This window comes from Nelumbo nucifera, chromosome 1 (assembly GCF_055504915.1).
Source record: "Nelumbo nucifera cultivar China Antique chromosome 1, China Antique-T2T, whole genome shotgun sequence".
NCBI classification, from domain to species: domain Eukaryota; kingdom Viridiplantae; phylum Streptophyta; class Magnoliopsida; order Proteales; family Nelumbonaceae; genus Nelumbo; species Nelumbo nucifera.
Genome location: NC_142649.1, coordinates 213122866 through 213144949, shown reverse-complemented (window position 1 = coordinate 213144949; position 22084 = coordinate 213122866). Strand labels below are relative to the sequence as shown.

Genomic DNA, 22084 nt, shown 5'->3' with positions numbered 1-22084 from the left:
AGATCCATTTGCAACCAATTGCTTTTACCCCAGGGGGTAGATCTACCAGAGTCCAGCGCCCAAAGATTGCGGAATAAGGGGCGAATTTCAAAAATTTTATCTCTCCCTTCAACTGGGAATCGTATTCCCTATTTAGAAAATCATATTTTCAAGGATCAATCTTGAACCATAAACTGAACCAGATCTGAACCAAAAAGAGTGGGAGAGGATTATACCTGATACGGAGAAATACTATCTCCCAATGGAGGTGTTCACGCCCAAGGAAGGATCCAAAATCTGCTCCCACTGAAGATGGCGCAGTGAAGGATGGAGCAGAATCAGCAATGTTCTTTAAAAGAACTTGACCCTTCGCAAGAATCAACTGGACGGCTTGAGAGTACAGTTCCAACCAATCTTTTCCCAAAAGATTGAGATCAAGATCAAATCTTGATTGCTCCCAAGAACTGGAGATCGAACTGAAGGAATGGCAATGGCAGGAAGGTGGCGGCAGGAGAGAATTCACAGTATGCAGGAAATCTCTCAATCTCTCTTTCTTTAAGAGAAGAATGCTGTTGATCATTTAAAAGGCTGCCGCCCCCTTCCCCTTTTATAATCTCAAAGGGATCAGCTCCTAATCAGATTAGGAGTTGCTAATCCAAATCATATTTGGGTTAGAAGTCCCTTAGTGATAAGGGATAATCCTTATCTTATCTGCAAATCAGATCAGCTGTCTCCTAATCTAATTAGGAGGTTTCCAGATCTAAATCTTATTTAGATCTTGGACTCTCTGAGTGGATAGGGTCTAAGCCCAATCCTTTAGCTGACCCACTTCAGAATTCGCCCCCTTTAAATGACTGATCAAATCAGCCCAGTTCGAAATGGGCTTAAGGCCCATTAAGGTTATGTACTCAAAAAACCTTCCAAATTGCTGCCCAGTTGGGCTTCCTTGTATGGCGTGGGACCCAAGCATTGATCTACACATCAGCCACATGGGTTCAGCCCAGCCTTTGTTACAAGGCCTGGCCGAATGCACTGCTGAAGACAGTGTACCCCTTGAAACTCATCAAATGAGCTCTATGGGCCCAACACTTTCACTAAGTGGTCCCTGATCCAAACCACCTTGTAACACCCAGGGACTGTGGGCAGATGCAAGATTAGCCCATCAGGCATTATCCTCAATGGTCTTACACTTAACCTCTTAGCCCATAATGATCATACACTGCCCCGACAAGAGAGGACCTCTCCCTCGGCTGCAAGGAACAGTGTTGCACTCTCCACTTATATGGATCCCGGGAATTAAAACCTTCTTGCAAACAATTTAGAAAGCATACATATATACTTTTATATCTTATATAAAATATATTTTGCAAAACAAATCTCAACGGTTGAAATCGGCTGCCGGCAGTCTTGGTTTCCATCAGTGAGAGTGCATCCCCGATCATTACCTTTGTCCGACAAAGGGGCTGATCCTGTCACTATGATCACCCACTCAGATGAATTCTCGGATTGTCCCAACATACCCAGGTTTTGAGCCCCGCTAAAGATCTCACTGATGGGTACATCAAAGACAGTCCAATCCGACACCTAGTGTAGTATCATAATCGAGTCTAGGGGTCGGGTGTAACTTTCCAGTTTTGCCCATCAATCTCCAAGGTCCAGGGCAATACTGGAAATCTGGTCCAGTTCAAAGATTCAATTAATCCTACACTGTATGTGCCTAGGGTCTCACCCTGGCATCTGAGACAGGCCACCCCAACCGACTTGGTGGCACCACAGTGTCAGCCTTGTCAGGATAGGTCTCCCCAGACCGACCCACTGGCTGTGAACATTCTAAACTAACACGAGTCTCATTAAGTGTCCAATTTAAGGGTATTACACAGAAACATACCAAGGGAACATGAATCAAATATGTATCTTTATTCATTTACAATAAACTCATAAAGTACATCATTCTGATTGAAGCTAAGGGCATACAAAACTGTCTAACAGCTCCCACTTGCACTTAGGTCCAATCAGGTACTAGCCGGAGTCCCATGCTTTCCACGTGTTTCTCAAACACTTTCTGTGATAGTGGCTTTGTCAATGGGTCTGCTACATTTTCCGCTGACACTACCTTCTGAATTAGGACGTCCCCTCTACCAACAATCTCCCGCAGTACGTGGTACTTCCTCTCGATGTGCTTCGACTTCGAGTGGGCTCGTGGCTCCTTAGCCTGAGCAATGGCTCCATTGTTGTCACACAACAATGGGATGGGTGATGTGCAGGACGGAACAACTCCTAACTCGTGAACGAACTTCTTCATCCACACAGCTTCTTTGGCAGCCTCACTTGCGGCAATGTATTCGGCCTCGGTCGTGGAGTCTGCAGTGGACCCCTGTTTGCTACTTTTCCAGCAAACAGCACACGATCCTATCGTGAAAACATATCCAGATGTAGACTTTCTATCATCTGGGTCTGACTGGAAATCGGCATCTGTAAACCCCTGGATCTGTAGTGAGCTACCGTCGAACACCAGACAAAACTCTTTTGTCCTCCGAAGGTACTTAAGTATGTTTTTCACAGCAGTCCAATGCTCCTGCCCTGGGTTGGCCTGAAATCTGCTTACTACACTCGCTGCCTGAGCTATGTCAGGACGAGTGCACAGCATGGCATACATGATGCTCCCTACGGCTGAGGCATAAGGAATGTCTTTCATGCCATCAATCTCCTTAGAAATCTTGGGAGACATCTTCTTGGAGAGAGTGACTCCGTGCCTGAAAGGAACATTTCCTTTCTTGGAGTTTTCCATGCTGTATCTTTTGACTATTTTGTCAATGTAAGCAGATTGGGATAATCCTATTATCCGCTTCGATCTATCTCTATAGAGTCGAAGACCCAGTATATAGGAGGCTTCTTCAAGATCTTTCATGGAGAATTGCTGCGAAAGCCATACTTTCACCGTAGTTAACATTCCTACATCATTCCCAATGAGTAGAATGTCATCTACATACAGGACCAAGAATGTGACCTTATCCCCACTGTACTTCCTGTAGACAAAGGGTTCATCCGGATTCTGCTCGAAGTCAAACGATTTGACAGCAGAGTTAAAACGGATGTTCCAACTTCTAGAAGCTTGCTTAAGCCCATAAATGGATCTGTTAAGTTTACATACCATGTTTTCTTGACCTGCAGCAATGAAGCCTTGCGGCTGCTGCATATAGATATCTTCAGTAAGATCTCCATTCAGGAATGCAGTTTTGACATCCATCTGCCAAATCTCATAATCATGGTATGCTGCTACAGCTACCAAATCTCATTAAGTGTCCAGTTTAAGGGTATTACACAAAAACATACCAAGGGAACATGAATCAAATATGTATCTTTATTCATTTACAATAAACTCATAAAGTACATCATTCTGATTGAAGCTAAGGGCATACAAAACTGTCTAACACACTTCTCCATCACTTAGTCTTCTGTTTATCCTGAACCCCTATAATGAATTACATGCATGAATCAAAGCCCCAGAGTCAATACACTAGAAAGCAGAAGTTCTATGACACAGGATTCGAAATTACCTTGCCTCTTGGATTCCAAGTAGTTAGGATAGTTCATCTTCCAGTGGTCAGCCTGTTTGCAGAAGTGACAAGCATATGATGCTTTATCCTTCCTCTGCTTCTTAGACTTTGTATCTTTCTTATGAGGCTTTCTCTCTGCCTTCCTCTTCTTCTTGCCCGATTTGCCAGTTTCAACAAGCATGGCAATGGGCTCATCCATCTTAATCAGTTCCTTGGCCCTTTGCAAGATATTGTTGAGTTCCTGAATGCTAATATTTAGCTTGTTCATGTTATAATTCATGATGAACTGATTAAAGGAAGGAGGCAAAGAGTTTAGGATGGCGTCCACTTTCGTGACATGGTCAAGCCAGATCCAAGAGCGTCAAGTTCATTGATATAACCCATAATCCGAAGACAATAGTCATGAACCTGTTGGTTCTTGGACATCTGCACTGCCATGAACTGCTTCAAGACATTCTGCCGAGTAGAACGATTCTGCTCTTTGTACATCATACTCAGACTATCCAATATATCCTTGGACAATTCTATCTGATCGAACTGTCACTGTATCGGATTATCCAAGGAGGCAATGATGCAGCAGTGGGCTAGGGAATTCTTCTCTTCCCATTCCTAGTAGTCCCTCCTACGGGCCTCAGAAGCCCTATCACCCGGATGTTCCGGGGTAGGATTCTTAGCTACTTTGTCCAACTTCTCTGAAGTGAGGACTAGCATAAGGTTACGGTACCAGTCAGCATAGTTTGGGCCTTTAAGTTTGTTGTCATCCAACAGTTTAGCGAATTGTTCGTTTGTCATTTCTGATAAAAAGCAAATATTAGTCCACAACCTAATTTGATTCATGTTATCTACATATGGCTTTTAATCTATGTTCCATTTCCATTTGTTCATCTCCGAGATTTCCCTTCTATCTCAGTGACGGAGACTGCAAATTATGTCTCTGGAAATGTGGAAAATCACATAAGGTGCATGGAGCCAACTGTTTCAGCTGCATAACCCCACCACCTTTCTGTGAAGAATCATATCCACTCATCTTATAATCTTTCCCTTTGGCCTTTGTCAAACAAGGTTCATTGTCATTTTAGGTTAAACCTTTTTGTCTAGTGAGTGCTCACCCATCATATTTGTGAACGCCAAGGTACTGTGAGAGAGTCTTCCATTTTAGGATAGGCCCCTCCCACATCGGTCTATGACGCCCCTATCATCTTATGAAACATTTCAACAGATCTAGCAGCAAATGGATAGCTCAATTTTATAGTGTGCTTCCTCATTACTGAAGGAACAAGATATTACGCCCTATCACATGCACTCATATTTCAGGAGGGAACAAGATATTACGCCCTATCACATTCACTCATATTTCAGGAGGGAACAAGATATTACGCCCTAGTTTAATTTAGGTCAAATCAAAGTGGCACCCATTGACTTTCGTAAAGCCAAATTTCGATGGGCCCTAAATGGCTAGGGTTCCGCACGGTTCCTCTTGGGGAGGTGTGGGGCCCACCACGAAGGGAGATCATCCAATGATCTTTAGGGACACGATGGAAATGATGTGCATTCAACCATGGTGTGCGCAAGAGCCACTATCATATCTGCATGGGCCAAGTACTTATAGCTCATGAACGTTGCACATCACACATCCATACATCACATGCAGGGATAAAATTGATCCAATCAATTAATATATGTAAAACCCATTATTAAAGCCCATAATTATCCATAATATTACTGATTAATATTATTTAGGTATATGGGCTGAATAGCAAAGAGCAGTTCGACCCATATAGATTTTATGCAGTTAATGGGCTAAAGCTATTTTAACACATTAAAACTGGGTTTTACAGGTGTGGGCCGAATTAGATCTTGCAATTAAACATTAACTCCTGGATCCAAGAATGAAACATTATGGCTGAGAACAGCCCCCATCGAACCACAGATTCGGTCCAACCAGTTTGGTCCAATCTGGTTCGAATGGGTCTAGGGTTTGATTTTAATTCAAGAATTGATCTGAAATTAAATTACTGATAAAAGACATTCAAGAATCAGTACTAGGGTTGTTCGCAGATCTGCTACCTTGCAAAATAGATGTTAGTTCGCAGCTTGCATCAGCTTCGATCTTGATTGAAATAAAATAGAAAAACCTTAATTTTCTATTAATATTACATCAAATCGAATTCCTATACATTCAGTCTAAAAATTAAAAAAAATTTAATTACAGACAAGAATGTAAAAGAACTGGAAATCGCAGTTTTCCTGCGCCAATCAAGATTGCGATCTCCACTATACGAATAACCCATAAATCAAGATAAATATAAAGAACAATTCTAAATATATATATCAGATTTAAAAAGATTTAATTTCATATCAATCGCCCTTAATCTGGGAACCGATTTCCCAGAAAAAACATTAATCTGCGCAAATCGGGTAAACGCCTTCTGTCCATTTGCGCAGTTCCAAATCTGGCCAATTTCGGTTCAAGATTTGAACCTGGGCTCTGATACCACTGAAGGGATGAGAGATTCATCATATGGATGACCGAACCCTGCAGGTAGGTTGGGCGAAATTTCAAAAATTCCTCTCTCTCCCATGTGGGAATCACATTCCTTGTTTTAGAAAACTGCATTTTCAATGATCAATCTTGAACCCTAAACCAAACTAGATCTGAAACCAAAAGGTAGGAGAGGGATATACTTGATACAGAGTAGTAGTAACTCGCAATGAAGGTGTTCACGCCCAAGGAGATTACCAAAGACTACTCCCACTGAAGATGACACAGCATAGGGTGGAGAAGAATCAGCAGGGTGGTTCTTCAGCAAGAACCTGATCCTTCACCAAGAATCTGATGGAGGGCGAATGAGCACGACTTCAGATCAGTTTTTCTCCCAAAAACGTATATCAAGAACCTTTCTTGATCGCTCATACAGGTGGAGATAGAAGTGGCAATGGCGGCAATAGCAAGAGAGGGCAAGAGTAGAAGATGGCGTCAGTCCAATTGTGTGCTATCTTCTCTCTTGTATCAGTATGACTGGGGATGAACTGGGGTTTGCCCTTCTCCTCTATTTATAGCCTTAAAGAGAGGTTCTTCTAATCTCATTAGGAGTTTCCTAATCCAAATCTTGTATTTGGATCTAAACTCTCTTTAAGAGATAAAGATAATCCTTTATCTTATCTACAGATGAAGATCAGCCCTCCTAATCTTATTAGGAGTTTCCTAATCCAAATCTTTATTTGGATCTGGACTCTCTGAGTTGATAGGGATAACTCCTTATCCCATCTGCTGATCTAAATCCTAGAACCGCCCCTCTTTAATTAATCAAATTAAACATGTTTGAATTGGGCTTTAGGCCCATTAAGTCCATGTGCTCACTTATCCTCCAAACTGCTGCCTAGTTGGGTATCCTTGTATGGCGTGGGACCCAAACATTGATCTACACATCAGCCACATGGGTTCAGTCCAGCCTCTGCTACAAGGTCTGGCCAAATTCACTATAGGAGACAGTGAACCCCTGAGTCCATCACCATGGGCTCTTAATGGGCCCAACATTTACACTAAATGGTCACTGGGTCAAGCCACCTTATAAAAACCCAAGGACTGTGGGCAGATGCAAGATTAGCTCATCAGGTATTACCCTCAATAGTCTTACACTTAACCTCTCAGCCCATAATGATCAAACATTGCCCGACAAGAGAGGACCTCTCCCTCGACTGCAAGGTACATTGTTGCTCTCTCTACTCACATGGATCCCGAGAATTAAAACATTTTGCAAACATTTTGAAACCGTGTGTATATCTCAATATAAATATATTTTGCAAAACAAATTTCAACGGTTGAAATCATCTGTCGGCAGTTTTGGTTTCCATCAGAGAGAGTGCATCCCTGATCATTCACTTTGTCTGACAAAGGGGCTGATCCTGTCACTATGATCACCCACCCAGATGAATTCTCGGACTTTCCCAACATACCCAGGTTTTGACCCCCTCTAAGGATCTCACTGAGTGGCATATCAAAGACAGCCCAATCCGACACCTAGTGCAGTATCATAATCGAGTCTAGGGGTCAGGTGTAATATTCCAATTTTGCCCATCAATCTCCAAGGTCCAGGGCAATACTGGAATTCTGGACCGGTTCAGGGTTTCAAGAAAACTCACACTGCATGTACCTCAGGTCTCACCCTGACCGTTGAGACAAGCTACTCCAACCAACTTGGCGGCACATCAGTGTCAGCCTTGGCAGGATAAATCTCCCCAGATCTATCCAACGGTTATGAAGATTTTAAACTAACACGAGTCTCATATGTGTCCAGTTTAAGGGTATTACACGGAAGCACACCATAATAACATGAATCAAATATGTATTTTATTCATTTACATTAAATGTCATAAGGTACATCATTCTGATTAGAACTAAGAGCATACACTGTCTAACACCTCCTATTGCTGCTACTACTGATTTGAACCATGAGTCTTTGGCTCACGACATCATCGGGGTGCAAATAAGCTGTGCCGCCATGGCTGCACTGAGGCATGTGGCAGCGTTGGCAATTGCTGCGGTTGTTGGCTCCGCAAACCTCAAACGGATGGTGGCGGTTCCAATGCTGCTCTTCGTGACCTCAAGCGCTATCATGTAAAGAAATATAAGAGATGATTTTCCACTCACGAAGAGCCGCTCTCCTCTTATATATTTTCCAAAATTGGACCCTCGATTAATTCCAAAATTGTCATAGCCGATCCTCTATTTTTGTCTTTGTTTTTTTTTTTTTCTTTCCATTTCTTCCATGGAGAAATATGTGAGAGGCAAGCTAGAAAAGTCAAGGGTGGCGGATGATGGCTCTGGAGAGCTGAGAGAGCATAATGAGTGAAGTTCGGACGAGCTCTGGCATGTTTCTCAAGAAAAAGCAGGCTAGTGGCTCTCTTGTGTTCAAACTGGAATTTTTTCTTTTTCAATTCTTATTTTATGTTGCTTGATTTTGTAAAATTAATCTTACTCTCTACAAATAAATTGCTTAAATTGATGCCTTATTTGCAATAAGCCTTATGCACTTAAACTTTGTTCACTCAGAGAGAATAGCAGTCACATATTAAGACAATAATTTACCCATTTCACAATCTGAGTTTGCGAGACCAATTGCTGAGTCATGAGCACCACAACAGGGCACGGTGCGCCCAATACGCCGGAAAAGAGAGTAGCACCCAAAAAGAAGAATTTGAATTTATCTTTGTTTTATTTAACGTTAATTTACTGGTATGGAGTTTTTTTTTTTTTTTTTGACATTTTAAAAAGTTATGATAAATTTAAGAGAAATGCTAAAAAATCGTGGTGAGTTTTAGATAATTTCTTTTTAGGATATTCTATAAACTCGAATCCAAATCTTATGCCCACACAAATTCTGTTTATGTTTATCGCAACCACATATGGAGAACATCTCAACCTCTACATAGGGATTTGCAATCAGATTCCACTATTCTAATTCCAACTATTTGATTGGATAAAATGAAACTCCCATTCCTGTTGTTGGCAGGATGGCATTACCCAGTAGAGGGAATGGCCACTAGCCTCCCCCCTGGAATTCTATCGATGTGTTAGAAAAATAATGTTATGGTTAAATTACAAAGACCCTATAATTTTCATTCGCAACAAATACCCTCTGAATTTCACTTTATGACAAATACCCCTTCATTTCGATTGTGTCAGTTAACTTCGAAAAAAACATAAGATTTTCATTAAGCTGTGTAAAGTTTTCTAGCCCCTCAAACTACCTTTGAAGAGTGTTTTGGGTGTTATTCGGTCGCCTTGTTTTCCATCTAAAACAAGTTGCATGATTTTTCGATCAAGCAATAGTTATAAAATCAAGGGGTTTTAATGATTCAGTCCACCCACCCCTAGGACTAAAATTAAACTTTTTTATCATTGTTTTTCAAATTTATGGTTTTTATTAACTTTGAGATTAAAAAATATTTTATTAGTTTTCTATCTAGTTACTTAGAAGATTTGGCCTTTTGCTTCTACATGAGTCGAATTCACATGGCCATGACGTCTGTGTTGAGCAATCTAAACAGGGTAAAGACGCCCTATAGCTTCACAGCAACAAACCGGCTATCTTGTTTTTATTGTCTCATTGTAATTCAACATCTTAATGGAACTTTTTTCCCTCTCCAACAATGGCATAATTTGGAGTTCTTTGCTGATGAGACAATAAAAGCATTTTCCGGTGATAAACAGTGGAGATGCAATGATGGAGATGTTTTTGGATTAGGTAGAATTTAAGAAAAAATGGGTGAGGAAAAAATTAAAGTTCAAATGGGTATTTGGTAATTTAATGCTTTTGTCATTGTAATTGTTATTGAGCCCTAAAACAAGGGGTCTTTATAATTATATTCAGTTTCAATCCACACCATATTTGTGCATTGCGAGGAGATCACTGGACACCACAACCCATTATTTCATTCACAGGTTTATCTCATGAAATCATTTACACCACACCGTTTTGCTTTTAGAATAATGATCCCATACATCACATGGATGTTTAACCCTATATTAACCTATGTTCTTTTTGTCATTGTTACATCATGCCTCTGTGAACTTGCCACTCTATTCTTCTCTATTTGAACCACTTGTCAGTTGCCACTGCTCCTCCGATCACCACTACATGGAACCACCGAAGGTAATTAATATAATATATTGTTATTTAATGATTAACACAAGGTTTTAAAAAGGGAAAATTTCTGATCAGAACCCTATACTTTGGTTCAAGTGACAATTTGGTCCCCAAACTTTAAAATGTGACTAAACTTCTAATTTACACAATTCAGTACTTGGCATTAACTCACCGTCAGTCAATGCATAAAAGGACATAATGACCATTTCATTTTTCAACAATCGAGTTTGAATCATTTTCGAAATGACGAAAATGACCACTATATTGAGGGTTTCCTCTTCTAGTCTTCTGCCTCTGCCTTGACCACAAAATCCAATGAACCTGCCCTCAGATAATAAACAACCTCAAAAGGCCTATTTACTCCCGCTAATTCAGTAGCCTCTACTACAGATTCAGCTGGAACTCTGCCCCTACCACTCCTAAAGAACCCCTCTTCCATTTTCACAATGGGAGAAGCCACAGAGCCAACATGATAATTCCACCCAACACAGTCTACACTGCCGCTTGACCTCACAGTGCGCCTTACCCCAATAGAAAGCTCTCCAGCTTGTCTCTTCATAAAAACCATTGAATCTCCAGGAACAAGCTTCTTATGATTAACGAATGTGCCGGAAATCCCACATTACACCATGAACATCTCTCATTGTAATCGTCTGTAATGGCGGCTCCACCTTTTAGTTCAGTGGGGGAAATATTTAATCTTCACAAAACCTGGGAACCGAAAACCCACCTCCATTGTTTGCATTGCTTGGTGCCAGGATCTTCAAGAACGACAAAATCTTTTCCTCAGAATCCTCAACTTCACTGTCTTGTGACAATCCCGTTGCAACTGGCAGCATATGAACCATTCTGAAAAACAATCAATCCAGCAATTCAAGACATATTTTTGCAAAACCAACACAATTCTGAACAAAACCATGTGTCTGATGCAGGCCAGAGAACTTGTAGGAAGTAGTAAACCATGGAACCGACGGTGGGGATTTTTAACTCGTTTTGAAGTTATACTAAAAGAAAGACAACCAGTAAACTAAGAATAAAACAAACTATTCCCCTCAACAGATAAGGGTATCAATGGACTGGTTTTGGATTGGACCCCGTCCAGTCCAAAATCAATTTGGACATATTGGACAAACCAACAAGACATATTAGATTGGACCAATCTGGTCCAAAATATTTATTAGATTGGATTGGACCTGGTCCATCTGTAATAAATTTATACTGGATTGGGTTGGATTAAGCCAATATCTAGTCCATTGATATAAGATAAGAATATAGGTGTCAATGGACCAGGTTTGGGTTGAAACCAATCTAAATCAAAACAAATTTGAACAAATTGGATGGTCCAAACATTGAATTGGACGGGTCCAGAATGGTCCAAAATATTCATTAGATGGGATTGGACCTAGTCCATTTATAATGGACTCACATTGGACTGGATCGGATTGGACCAAATCTAGTCCAACTGACACCCCTATCAACAAATAGGTAGTGTCTCTTCGGGCAATTTGTTCCTCTCAAGAAAAAAAAAAAAAAAAAAAAGATACCAGGTGATAAACTTTTCACTTCTGCAACCTCTTCTTCTTCTTCTTCTTCTATCTCGTCATTGTTGTTGTAGATGAATCGAGTGTGCTTCCCTATAAACCCCGGCATTTACTTCTGGTTCCCGTTCATCTTTGTCAACAATGACCTAAGTGACCCCAGAGTCTTTCGAGATTCAGCAAGCTCTTTGTTCTTTCCATCCATCCCCATGACGGACTGAACACAAAAGTAGATTAAATTTTAGAATTCAATTGGATAGGAGGGAAAAAGAACGCTCGGTTAGTGAATGTCACTTCTCTTTTGTCCTTCCTTCAACCCAAATTGAAGAGAAAGAGGAATAGTGTAAAAAGAAATGAAAAGGGTAAAATTTGAATATTATCATAAAAGGTTAGTTTTGGCATTATGAAATTATTTAAACTGCACCTAATCTTATGTGATGGCTTTGACTGACAGTGAGTTAACACCAGGTACCAGATTGTCGCAAATTGAAAGTTTGGGTATTGAATTGTCGCATTTTAAAGTTCGGGAACCAAATTATCACTCGAGCCAAAGTACAGGGTATTGATCGGGAATTTTCCCTTTTAAAATTGACCCAGAACTGGAACTGTTCTAGCCACCAATTGGGGTCGATGGTTTGACCATCTGGTTCAAATGAATAGCTTGTTCCAACTAAGGTTGTAATTAGATCGGATGTAGCAAAATCCACATCCGATCCAATTACTCAAAACCTACATCTGAATCAAACTCAAAATCCAATTGGATTTAGACTTTTATTCGAGTTTAAATGCTAATAGATTCGAATCATACTTTGATTTAATTCGACTCATATTTAAATTTTCTAAAATACCAAAAAAATTAAAAAATTATTTACTTTTCAACTTTTATATATAAATATATATATAATATAATATATAAAATATATTTTTATAATTTTAAATATAATTATACAAAATTTATATATTAAAATAATAAATATTATAATATAATCAGATTCAGATTTTAATTAGATCGGATGGGGTCAAATCCAAATCCAATCCAATTATTAATCTAATGGTAACACCTGAATCTAATCCAATTGCATAAATACATCATCCAAATCCGAGATAATTGGATCGAATGTCAGATTGGGCCTAAGATCTTCAAGTATCATTGACAAGCCTAGTTCCAACTAAAAATATTAAAGAATGATTAAAATAAAAAATGACCAATAAATGTTGAATGAGTCAAATAGGTCGATGGTTTGATTGCCCGGGCCTATGGGTCATTGACCAATTCAACGGTTTTTAGCCAAGGGCCAAGTTTGGGGTAAAATGGAACCGATTGCCTAGACGGTTCCTAGGCCAAATGGTTTGTGGATTAAAAAATAGTAGATTAATGGCATAGATTATCTCAAATGTTGTAATTCAAATGCATGGAATCAAGTACATGGTGTGAATTTGAAATACACTATACCTTGCAAAATGCCCATTGAGGAGGGGTGCGGATTGACCAATCCTTCACATACACGTTTTTCTTGTTAAAGTTACTTTAATAAGTGATGTGACAACACATTTTTGGTCAATTTGTATTGATCAACCCAAAAACATTTCAGGTAAAAGTAACAACAAACCAAACACAACCTAGTACTTTGAGGAAAACATTTATGAACTCTGAGATGCCTCTTGGAAGTTCATTGGGCAAAATATCTTTGGGTTAGAATTTATGTACAAATATTATATGATTTATGAATCATGATTATCAAATCACTTGAAGGAATTTTTGAAACTAGTAGCTCAGCAACAAGGTTTTGGTTTCATTGTTGAATACAAAAAACACATACACAATGATCAATAACATGTTTTCTGCAATTTTTTTGTTTTGAGAAACAATCTATTTTAAAACAATATGTTTGTTATTTGCTTTTTGAAATAACAATGTTCTTAATTAGTCCCCCCCCACACCAAAGCTAAAACATTATATAGGCTACCAATAAAAGAACCAAAACCAGGAGGATAGAAGTGGTAGTAATCTTAGCAGGCATCTCTCCACCGTCGGTCCTCCGGAAAATGGCCTCATAAATGGGCCAAGAATTGACTACCCCAAACCCAGAAATAAACAACTGCACCAACATTTGTCCGAGCATTCCATCAGAACTGATCAATTTCGCAAACCCCACTACAAATGCAATTAAGTTGAGTATTGCAATGGCCGTGAGTGGCACAAACAGTGGTGATACAACTCCAAACTCAAAGATGCCTTGCTCGTATCTCTTGCTTCGTTCATCGTCAACCACTTTGCTGGTCACATTAAATCCCAAGGAAGAAAAGCCAATCCGTTTGAGAATGTAATCTATGGACCCGAATAGGTAAGATGAGACTCCCCTTATCAACCACATTCTTTGATCGTTCCACCACCTCTGGATTGTGCTTCCTGCTAGGGTGAACTCAATAGCATCTTGTCCATAAGCTCCCAGGAAAAGGAACCAGTACAAATAGAACCAAGGGTCCCACATCTGCATGCACCATCACCATGCCATCCATTTTTTCAGCTTATTCTCTTCTTATGTAATGCCATAGCATGAGAGGTTGAGAGGGAATACACAAATACGTACCGCTGGGAACATGGAGACCCCATTGATGAGAGCTAGCTGGGGGACGATGGCATAGATGATGATGGGAATGGACCATATGGCCCAATATGCATTGTAAGCATAGTTAAGGGCCACGAGCAGGCCCATGGATCTAATACCGAAGGTAATTGGGTTGTACCTGGAGAAGGCCACCTGCAGTAGACCAACACACCAACGTCTGTTTTGGCTGAGTGCATCATTGAGGCTGAGTGGCGTGTCCCCCAAGAATGCAGCCCTGTCAGGATTGCAAAATACTGACTTCCACCCCTCGTTGTGTAGCCAATATCCCGTGTGGTAGTCTTCAGATAAGGATCCATATCTAAAGCCTATCTGCATCAATGGTAGTTAATTCACCATAACTTTTCCGGCACCATAGAAATGTTGCATACAAAAGTTAAAACACTTTACTATTTACCTTATAACCCCAATCGGTTCCATGCTCAAATGTGCAACTGGCTACATGATGAGAGCGAGACAATGTAGAAACCGTTGCAGATGTTATGGGCTTGTCTTTTAGGATTCTAGAGGATAACAATGAGGATGGTCCTCCGAACAGCGCTCGTCGGCGGAAAAAACATCCACTGCCGACGTAATTTGGGCCTGCAAAAGCATCTGACCCGGCGGGATATAACTGATACAAAATCTTATGTTCATTACCATAAATATCGTGCTTGTCAATCCCATGGAATCGCTGAGGAAATTGTACGTAGGCTAATTTGGATGCAGCAGCAGGGTCGAATAGATAGCAGAGAACACGAAGAGGGGTTCTGGGATCGTTGGAGTACATGTCACAGTCCAAGTTTAATACGACTGGTGCATTGCTCATGGTCTCTGATACTCGCAGCTTCAACGCACAAACAAAATTAACTAATCCTTTCGTATGGTTTAAATTTTGAATTAAGAAAAAAGTTCGATAAAGGGTGAAAATAAGGTTATGTTCGGTTGCAGTGTAAATTTATTTGCATTAGTACAAATGTATGTGAGTGCAAATGAAAAGGAAAATGTAAAAGTCCGTTTGGTTCACAGATAGAATTGGAATCGGAATTTAAATCTTTTGAAATCAGAATCAGAATCGGAATGGTCTATACCATAGTCTATTTGGTTCGGACAGGAATGGAAATGGGAATTGCAATAAGAAGGAATGGGATTTCATTCCTAAGAGAGGGATAGGGAATGGCCATTAATTCCCTTATATGGGGGAATGCCATCCCAACAGAAATGGGAATAGGATTCTGATTCCGTTCAATCAAACAGTTGGAATTAGAATAGTTCATTCCTATTCCAATTCCAGACCCCTATTCTTTCGAACCAAACGGGGTCTAAATTCTTATTTAATTTTGTTTTGGGTTTTACTTTATCCGTATCTTAATTTAGTTCATTTGTATTGCAATCAAACAAAATAAACTAATATTTAAAATAACACAATGTCAAAATTTATACTCAAATCATTTCCCCTATATAATAGTTTTGCAGTATTGTAAATTCATTTGTATTGCAACCAAACACAGCCTAAGAATCAATGTAGTAGTAAGCAGTAGACCTGTTCATGGGCCGGGCCGGGCTTGGACCGGGCTTTTAGTGTTCAATAACAAAAAAATAATAGGTTCGAGCCCAACCCAGCCCGACCAACGGGCCTAGAACTTGCCCGAAGCCCGAGCCCGAAACTCGACCTAATAAAAGAAAATCAAAATTTTCCCTATTCAAATAGACATTATCTATTTTAATTCAGATGTTTTTTTCCCATATTTAAATGAACAATGGACTTACAAGTGAATCAATAACCTTCTCAAATCAAAAAATTTATTCAAATGGACATCACATAGGGTTTTTACTTAGGTTTAACTATAGGTCGGACCGAGCTATTTTGGCAAAGCCCGAGCCCGGCTCGAATTTTATGCGGGCCAGGCTTTTTGGCCCGAGGTTAAGCCTACAGGACAAAAGCCTGTTCAAGCCCATCCAGGAATCGGGCTGGGCTGGGCCGGCCCGTCGGGCCACCCGGCCATGAACAGGTCTAGTGAGAAGTGAATAGTGTAAGGCTGTATTAAATTATTAATCAAGCATGTGAGAATTAAGAAGAGGAAGGTTGCTTACTAAGACGTTAAGGGCTCCGGCCTTGAAATGGTGGGGCCAACTACTGCTTTTTTCGCGGGAGACGTACACCAGGTTTGGCATTGCATTGCCTGTAATATCCTTATCCTTCCCACTATCCAACAAAACCTGCTCTCACAAAGGTTCCAAACAAAACAGACAAAAAAAAAAAAGAAAAGAAAAGAAATTACTACCACTCTATTTCTATTATTCTATAACGAAACCTACCGGCACACGTGCAAGTGAATGAGGAGTCACGTGATTGAGGTTTAAAAGGAAAAAAAGATTGTAGACCTCAATTATTGTAGGATGATCTCGACGTGTAAATCCGGGCGTCCATTTATTAAAAGCTTGACGTTCGTGGTCGCTGATGATCAAGTCATCCAGAAATCCACCTCCCCTCTCCATCACACTCTCTATCTTCTCTTTCATGCTTTCATACATTATCTGCAGAGACGAGAAAAAAAATGAGGTATAAAGTATATACCTGAGAATTTTGTTTTGGAGTTTGCGAGTTGCAACCAAATGACCAATGAAGTGGTGATCTCGTGGTCATCTCATGATCTCATCAGGTCCATAGTCTTGAATTTAAAGAGACTCGGCGAATTGATTGCGACAGAGTCACAGACAGACAACAAGGAAGGAAATGGAAGCTATCGCTATTCTCTCAGCGCTTTTTCAAGGAGAGCTATTGTAGCCGACCCAGGAAAATCCACCGTGTATTGAAATATTTCTCGTGAATAATAATTTATAAATAAGTTCAAAATATCAATATGTTGGATCCATAACAGTATTTTTTTTCTTTTTTTTTTATTGTTTTCAAAACCGGTTCAAGGGGACTGGTTTAATTTATAATATTTTAAAATATTGTAATATATAAAAGAGGGATATTTTATCAAAAAAAGGGAAGGAGATGATTTTGATTGGCTTCTCATCATATTTATCATATCTAAACCCATATAATATGATACAAAGTATTTTTCTTTTCGTTTTTTGGGGATAAAGATAATATAAAGATCGATTCAGAAGCTTGACAATATAGATTACCATATCAATGGTAGGGAAAAAATTGTTAAATCTTTTTCTGTGACATAATATGATAATGATGACAGAGGATGATATAACACTTAATCATGGATAAAGCATAGGTTGCTTGTAGCTGTAAAAACGTATCTATTTGCTGAAATTCAAATTCAAACCCAATCCTAATTAAGCTCAACTCGTTGATATGGATGGATTCACTCAATCCAACAATTGAAATTGGCCAGGTTGAATGTTTTAGGTTCACAAAAGAATGAGAGGTTCGAGTGTCATACAAGTTATAATTGTTTTAAGCCATTTTATTAATGCTACATGAAATGAACATTATTTATAAATTATTTTTTTAATAATATATAAAAATTATGGGTGTTTTTTGTCTTATTTATTAATAAGACACAATGTCAAAATTTCAAACAAATAACAACACATTTGAATTGGAATATTTAACAAATCAAAAATAGATGATGACAGCTAGCGCCTAGCGTTTCTTGTTTCTTCTTTATAAAGTTGCACATAGGGCTCTAAAATTAATACCACCCCAAGATCTAACTTATTCCATTCCAAGGACAATAATGATACGACATGCAAATTATTGAATGTTGGTAGCTAAAAACAAACAGAACAGCTGGTGGAAAAAAGGGCCCGGGGAAAACGAAAGCACAAAAGAAAACAAAAATGAAAAAGAGAAAGGATGAAGCTTACTTTACTCTTCTCTGGTGTGTGTACTAGTACTGGAAACTGAAAACAAGGTTGTGTACCGTTTTTAATGGCTGAATGGGATCCATGTTATATGTGAGTGTGAGTACAGTTCACATGCATTGTGTGCCAGTTGTGATACCCCTGAACTGATTTTTTCATGAACTTCAGCTGTTATCAAAACGGACGGGTCCTCCTACTTCTACCACCAGAACCAGAAGTATTTTTGGATCCGCTACAAATAAGGCGTGCATAAATATCAAAGGGCTAACAAATTAACCCAATAAACACGAAAGGAGTCAAGGACGCTTGCTTGCTTCCTCCTTCAATGGGGCTGTGATGTGCTCAGAACTCAGGATTCAAGGGCTTTTCGTCTTTTAGTTTACTCAACTAGACAAAAAATTTTGCCTTCTTTATAGCAGATCTAGACCACATTTTTTTTTTATACATATATATACATACATCAGTCTTACCTTCATCTTCTCCGTTTGGGCGCAATTGCGAGTCAGAGTAGATCCAAAATACACATCGGGGCACCTTTCCTCTATTTCGTTCTTCCTGCAGAAAGGCAGCCACTGTCTAGCAAACTTGGCAGCTTCCATGAATGCAAACAGCGTAAGCTGCGAACCCCCGTCATCCGATACGTACACAGACACCTTCTCTGTCGGATAATCGTAGGCCATCACTGATAAGGCAGTGTTTACCACACTCAACGGTGGCTCCTTCAATGGATCGGCGGTGCATATAAATACGTCCAACGCCGGAAAGCACTTCTCCTCAACTACCCGGCTGAGATTCTCTATGAACACACTGCGACGGACCGGACATATCCGGAATGACTGTATGGTTACCCACATAAAAGCGAGAACGGCGTCGGAGAGTAGCAAGGAGAAAGAAAGGGAAAAGGAAAAGAAGGTGGTTGCAGAGGCAGAGAGGAGAGTGCACGCATGGCGATACAGTAGAGCCGAGATGGCACAGGCATAAACCAGCGCGAAGGCACGGTTTAGAGGCGTACGGCGCAACACCTCAAGGGAATGGAGAGGAAGAGGAGGAGTAGGGGTTTGGGTTTCCGTTCCCATATAGCCTTGCAACCACAGCAGATGAGAGATCAGAGATGGATGGGTTTAATTTCCCAATAATTTTGGCTCAAGGGAAGAAATGGGTCTTCTCCTTTCCGGTTATTTATAGGCATTCGATTGATATCCCAGGATTAACACAACGGCTGGGGATGAAGATTGGATCCACCACAGTCCGATTGATACGAATAGAATGCTTATATTACATTCAATTTTTTGTATTTATCTATCTATTCATATATTTTTTTTTACCAAAAAAAAAAAAAAAAAAAAAAAAATACTCAAGAGATTCAAGCCTTGTATATATATGGAAGCTATTCTTAAGTCATTTTATTCATAATATTACAATTTTTTTCACGCCCATAATATTACAAATATATATCTATATTGGTATGCATGGATATATATGGTATAATATATAATATATACAATAAAATAAAACTTAGATATATTTTCTGTACTTTTGATCATAAAATCAAACTAAATTTTAATTTTTAAACATATAAGCTTGGGGTGAGTAGGAAAAACTGAATTGAACCAAAACCGATCAAAACTGAACCAAAGAACCGGTCAGTCCGGTTTTTGTTCATCATTTTTTAAAAAACCAAAAGTATCGGTTCAGTTTTGTTTAACCAATATAGAAAATCAACGGTTAACCAAACCGATTAGTATACATATACTTCTATATATATTAGATGTATTTTTTATATATCTTTTGTATTTCCTATATATTATAAATTAATAAATATGTATTATATATACAAATATATATAATATATTATTTATTATTTAAAATGTAATATTTTATATATATTTGTAGGATTTTGTTATATGTATATATATATTTATAATTTAAAAAAAAAGTCAAAAAAATGATGAACCGAATCGGCGGTTAACCGATCGACTTCAATTTAGTTTCAGTTAGTGGTTTTCCAAAAACCTATCATACCAATTCAGTTTCACAATTAAGCCCACAATTAACCGAACAACCAGTCCCACGATCATCCCTGTCCAGTTATTTTGAATTGAGAAGTAATTAGAATTGATGAAAGATTTTAGAATCTAGCCCATTAATAAAATTAGAGTCATGGACAAGTTGATTTGATATTATACTTACCCGGGTAAATGTAATTACTTGGGCAAGTTTTTCCTGAGAAACCTGGGACATTTTCTTGTGTTCTTTTATTTCCTAGGTAAATAAGATAATTACCATTTTAGCCATACAAATTTATTACTAAAAGGGGTATTTTTGTCCTATTCAAATGTTAGAAATTTTCTCTTTAAGTGAAAAATTTATTTACCCACTTAGAAGATACCTAACTAGGAAAATAAACTTTTCTTGATCCTCATATAAATTTAAAAAAAAAAAAAAACATAAAATTCTTATTCAATACAAACCAAAATATCATTCACCAACTTTTCCCTCTCAAAATCCGAAAAAACGATAAACCCCCTCCAAGGAAAAGAAAAATGATGGATGAACAAACCAAAGCACATCAGTGAACAGCTTGGGACCTTCATTGTTCCATTAAAACCAGCTTCCAGCCTTCCAGTTCCCGTGGTATCCACATTATTACAATAGAAAGGACAAAGAGTAGTCTTTGATGTGATTCCCTCACCTCTTATCTTTTCCCTTCAAACAAAAGCAAATAGGCTTTAAACAAATATTCAGCTTCAGCCACCAATTACACTGTTTTCTTTCCCTTGGGAGAGATAAGAGATGGATCTTTGTTTGTAGTTCTGCATATTGTCAGTACTCAGTACTGTACAGGAACTCATGAATCTGCAGCGACGTCTTAAATGCATAAAGGACAAGGGAAGAGATAGAAAATAAAATAATTAATTTACCAGTTCAAGTGGATAACAGCAAAACCATCATAGCACAGTACATGCATCCTCGGAGAATCTTTTCATCTCTCTCGATCAGAATTAGTAACCAATCGGCTGTATTCATTATCAAAATTCACGGAGGGGATTGCGTCGTATCTTTCCACCATTGTACATATGTTGAGCTATCCTTAGGGGTGATCATGGCCGGAAAGCTCAAGCCTGGGTTGGATTTACGGGTTTTTCGGGCTTAATGAGTAATGAGTTTAGCCTTATGGTATTCAATATTTAATTTTTTTTTTAATATAATACATGCAATATATATATATATATATATATATATAACACAAGCCAAAGAAAAATTGAGCTTGGCTAAGTTTTTACCTTATGCACAAAAAAAAGCATGAGCCTCATTTAATTCTTCCAGTTGGTTTAGCTTGGTTTGCATATGCTTTTATAGATGAAGGTAAAACTTCGATTCTTATTATGTGAAACTTGGAACAATACTAAGGGTCCGTTTGATTCGTAGTCAGAATTGGAATCGGAATCAGAATTGAAATATTCTGGAATCAGAATCGAAATGATCAATTCTCATTCTCTGTTTAGTTCAGACAGGAATGAGAATGGGAATTAAAATCAGCAGGAATGCGATTTCATTCCCAAGTAAGGGAAAGGGAATGGTCATTCCCTCAAGTAGGGGAATGCCATTCCAGCAATAATGGGAATGAGATTCCCATTCCACCCAACTAAACAGTTGGAATCAGAATACTCCGATTCCAGACCCCTATTCCTGCAAACCAAACAGACCCTAAATAGCGAATACTACCATTGCTTAGGCAAGGCCTTTATCTATACAAGGCTTTGCATAAGAGAACAATTTACATACTTGAATTGGCTCAAGTGTTCACACATGTATTAACATGTGCCAACTAATTAATATTTATTTATATGTTAAAATTTAAAATTTTTATATCCTATAAAATAATAAACATTTAATATAAAATAAAATATACTTATATATAA

At 38.7% G+C, this 22084-nt stretch overlaps 1 protein-coding gene across 1 annotated transcript; it reads right to left on the bottom strand.

Moving 5' to 3' along the window:
* Positions 1–13597: 13597 nt before the first annotated feature.
* LOC104604824 (cellulose synthase-like protein G3) lies at positions 13598–19529 on the bottom strand. Its single transcript, XM_088896125.1, has 6 exons — positions 18632–19529; positions 16716–16868; positions 16425–16550; positions 14749–15177; positions 14316–14663; positions 13598–14216 (listed from the first exon to the last, which is right to left on the bottom strand). Exons 1-6 carry the CDS (start codon positions 19235–19237, stop codon positions 13671–13673), a joined length of 2208 nt encoding a protein of 735 aa, XP_088752251.1. The 5' UTR covers positions 19238–19529; the 3' UTR covers positions 13598–13670.
* Positions 19530–22084: the final 2555 nt, after the last annotated feature.

What these genes read in the sequence shown, in the direction of transcription:
- LOC104604824 (XM_088896125.1), bottom strand. Translation starts at nt 19,237, where the DNA reads ATGGGAACGGAAACCCAAACCCCTACTCCTCCTCTTCCTCTCCATTCC. An exon ending in CCCAAACGGAGAAGATGAAG is followed by an intron (nt 16,869 to 18,631) that starts GTAAGACTGATG and finishes TCGTCTCTGCAG; the next exon opens with ATAATGTATGAAAGCATGAA. An exon ending in CCGGAGCCCTTAACGTCTTA is followed by an intron (nt 15,178 to 16,424) that starts GTAAGCAACCTT and finishes TGTGCGTTGAAG; the next exon opens with CTGCGAGTATCAGAGACCAT.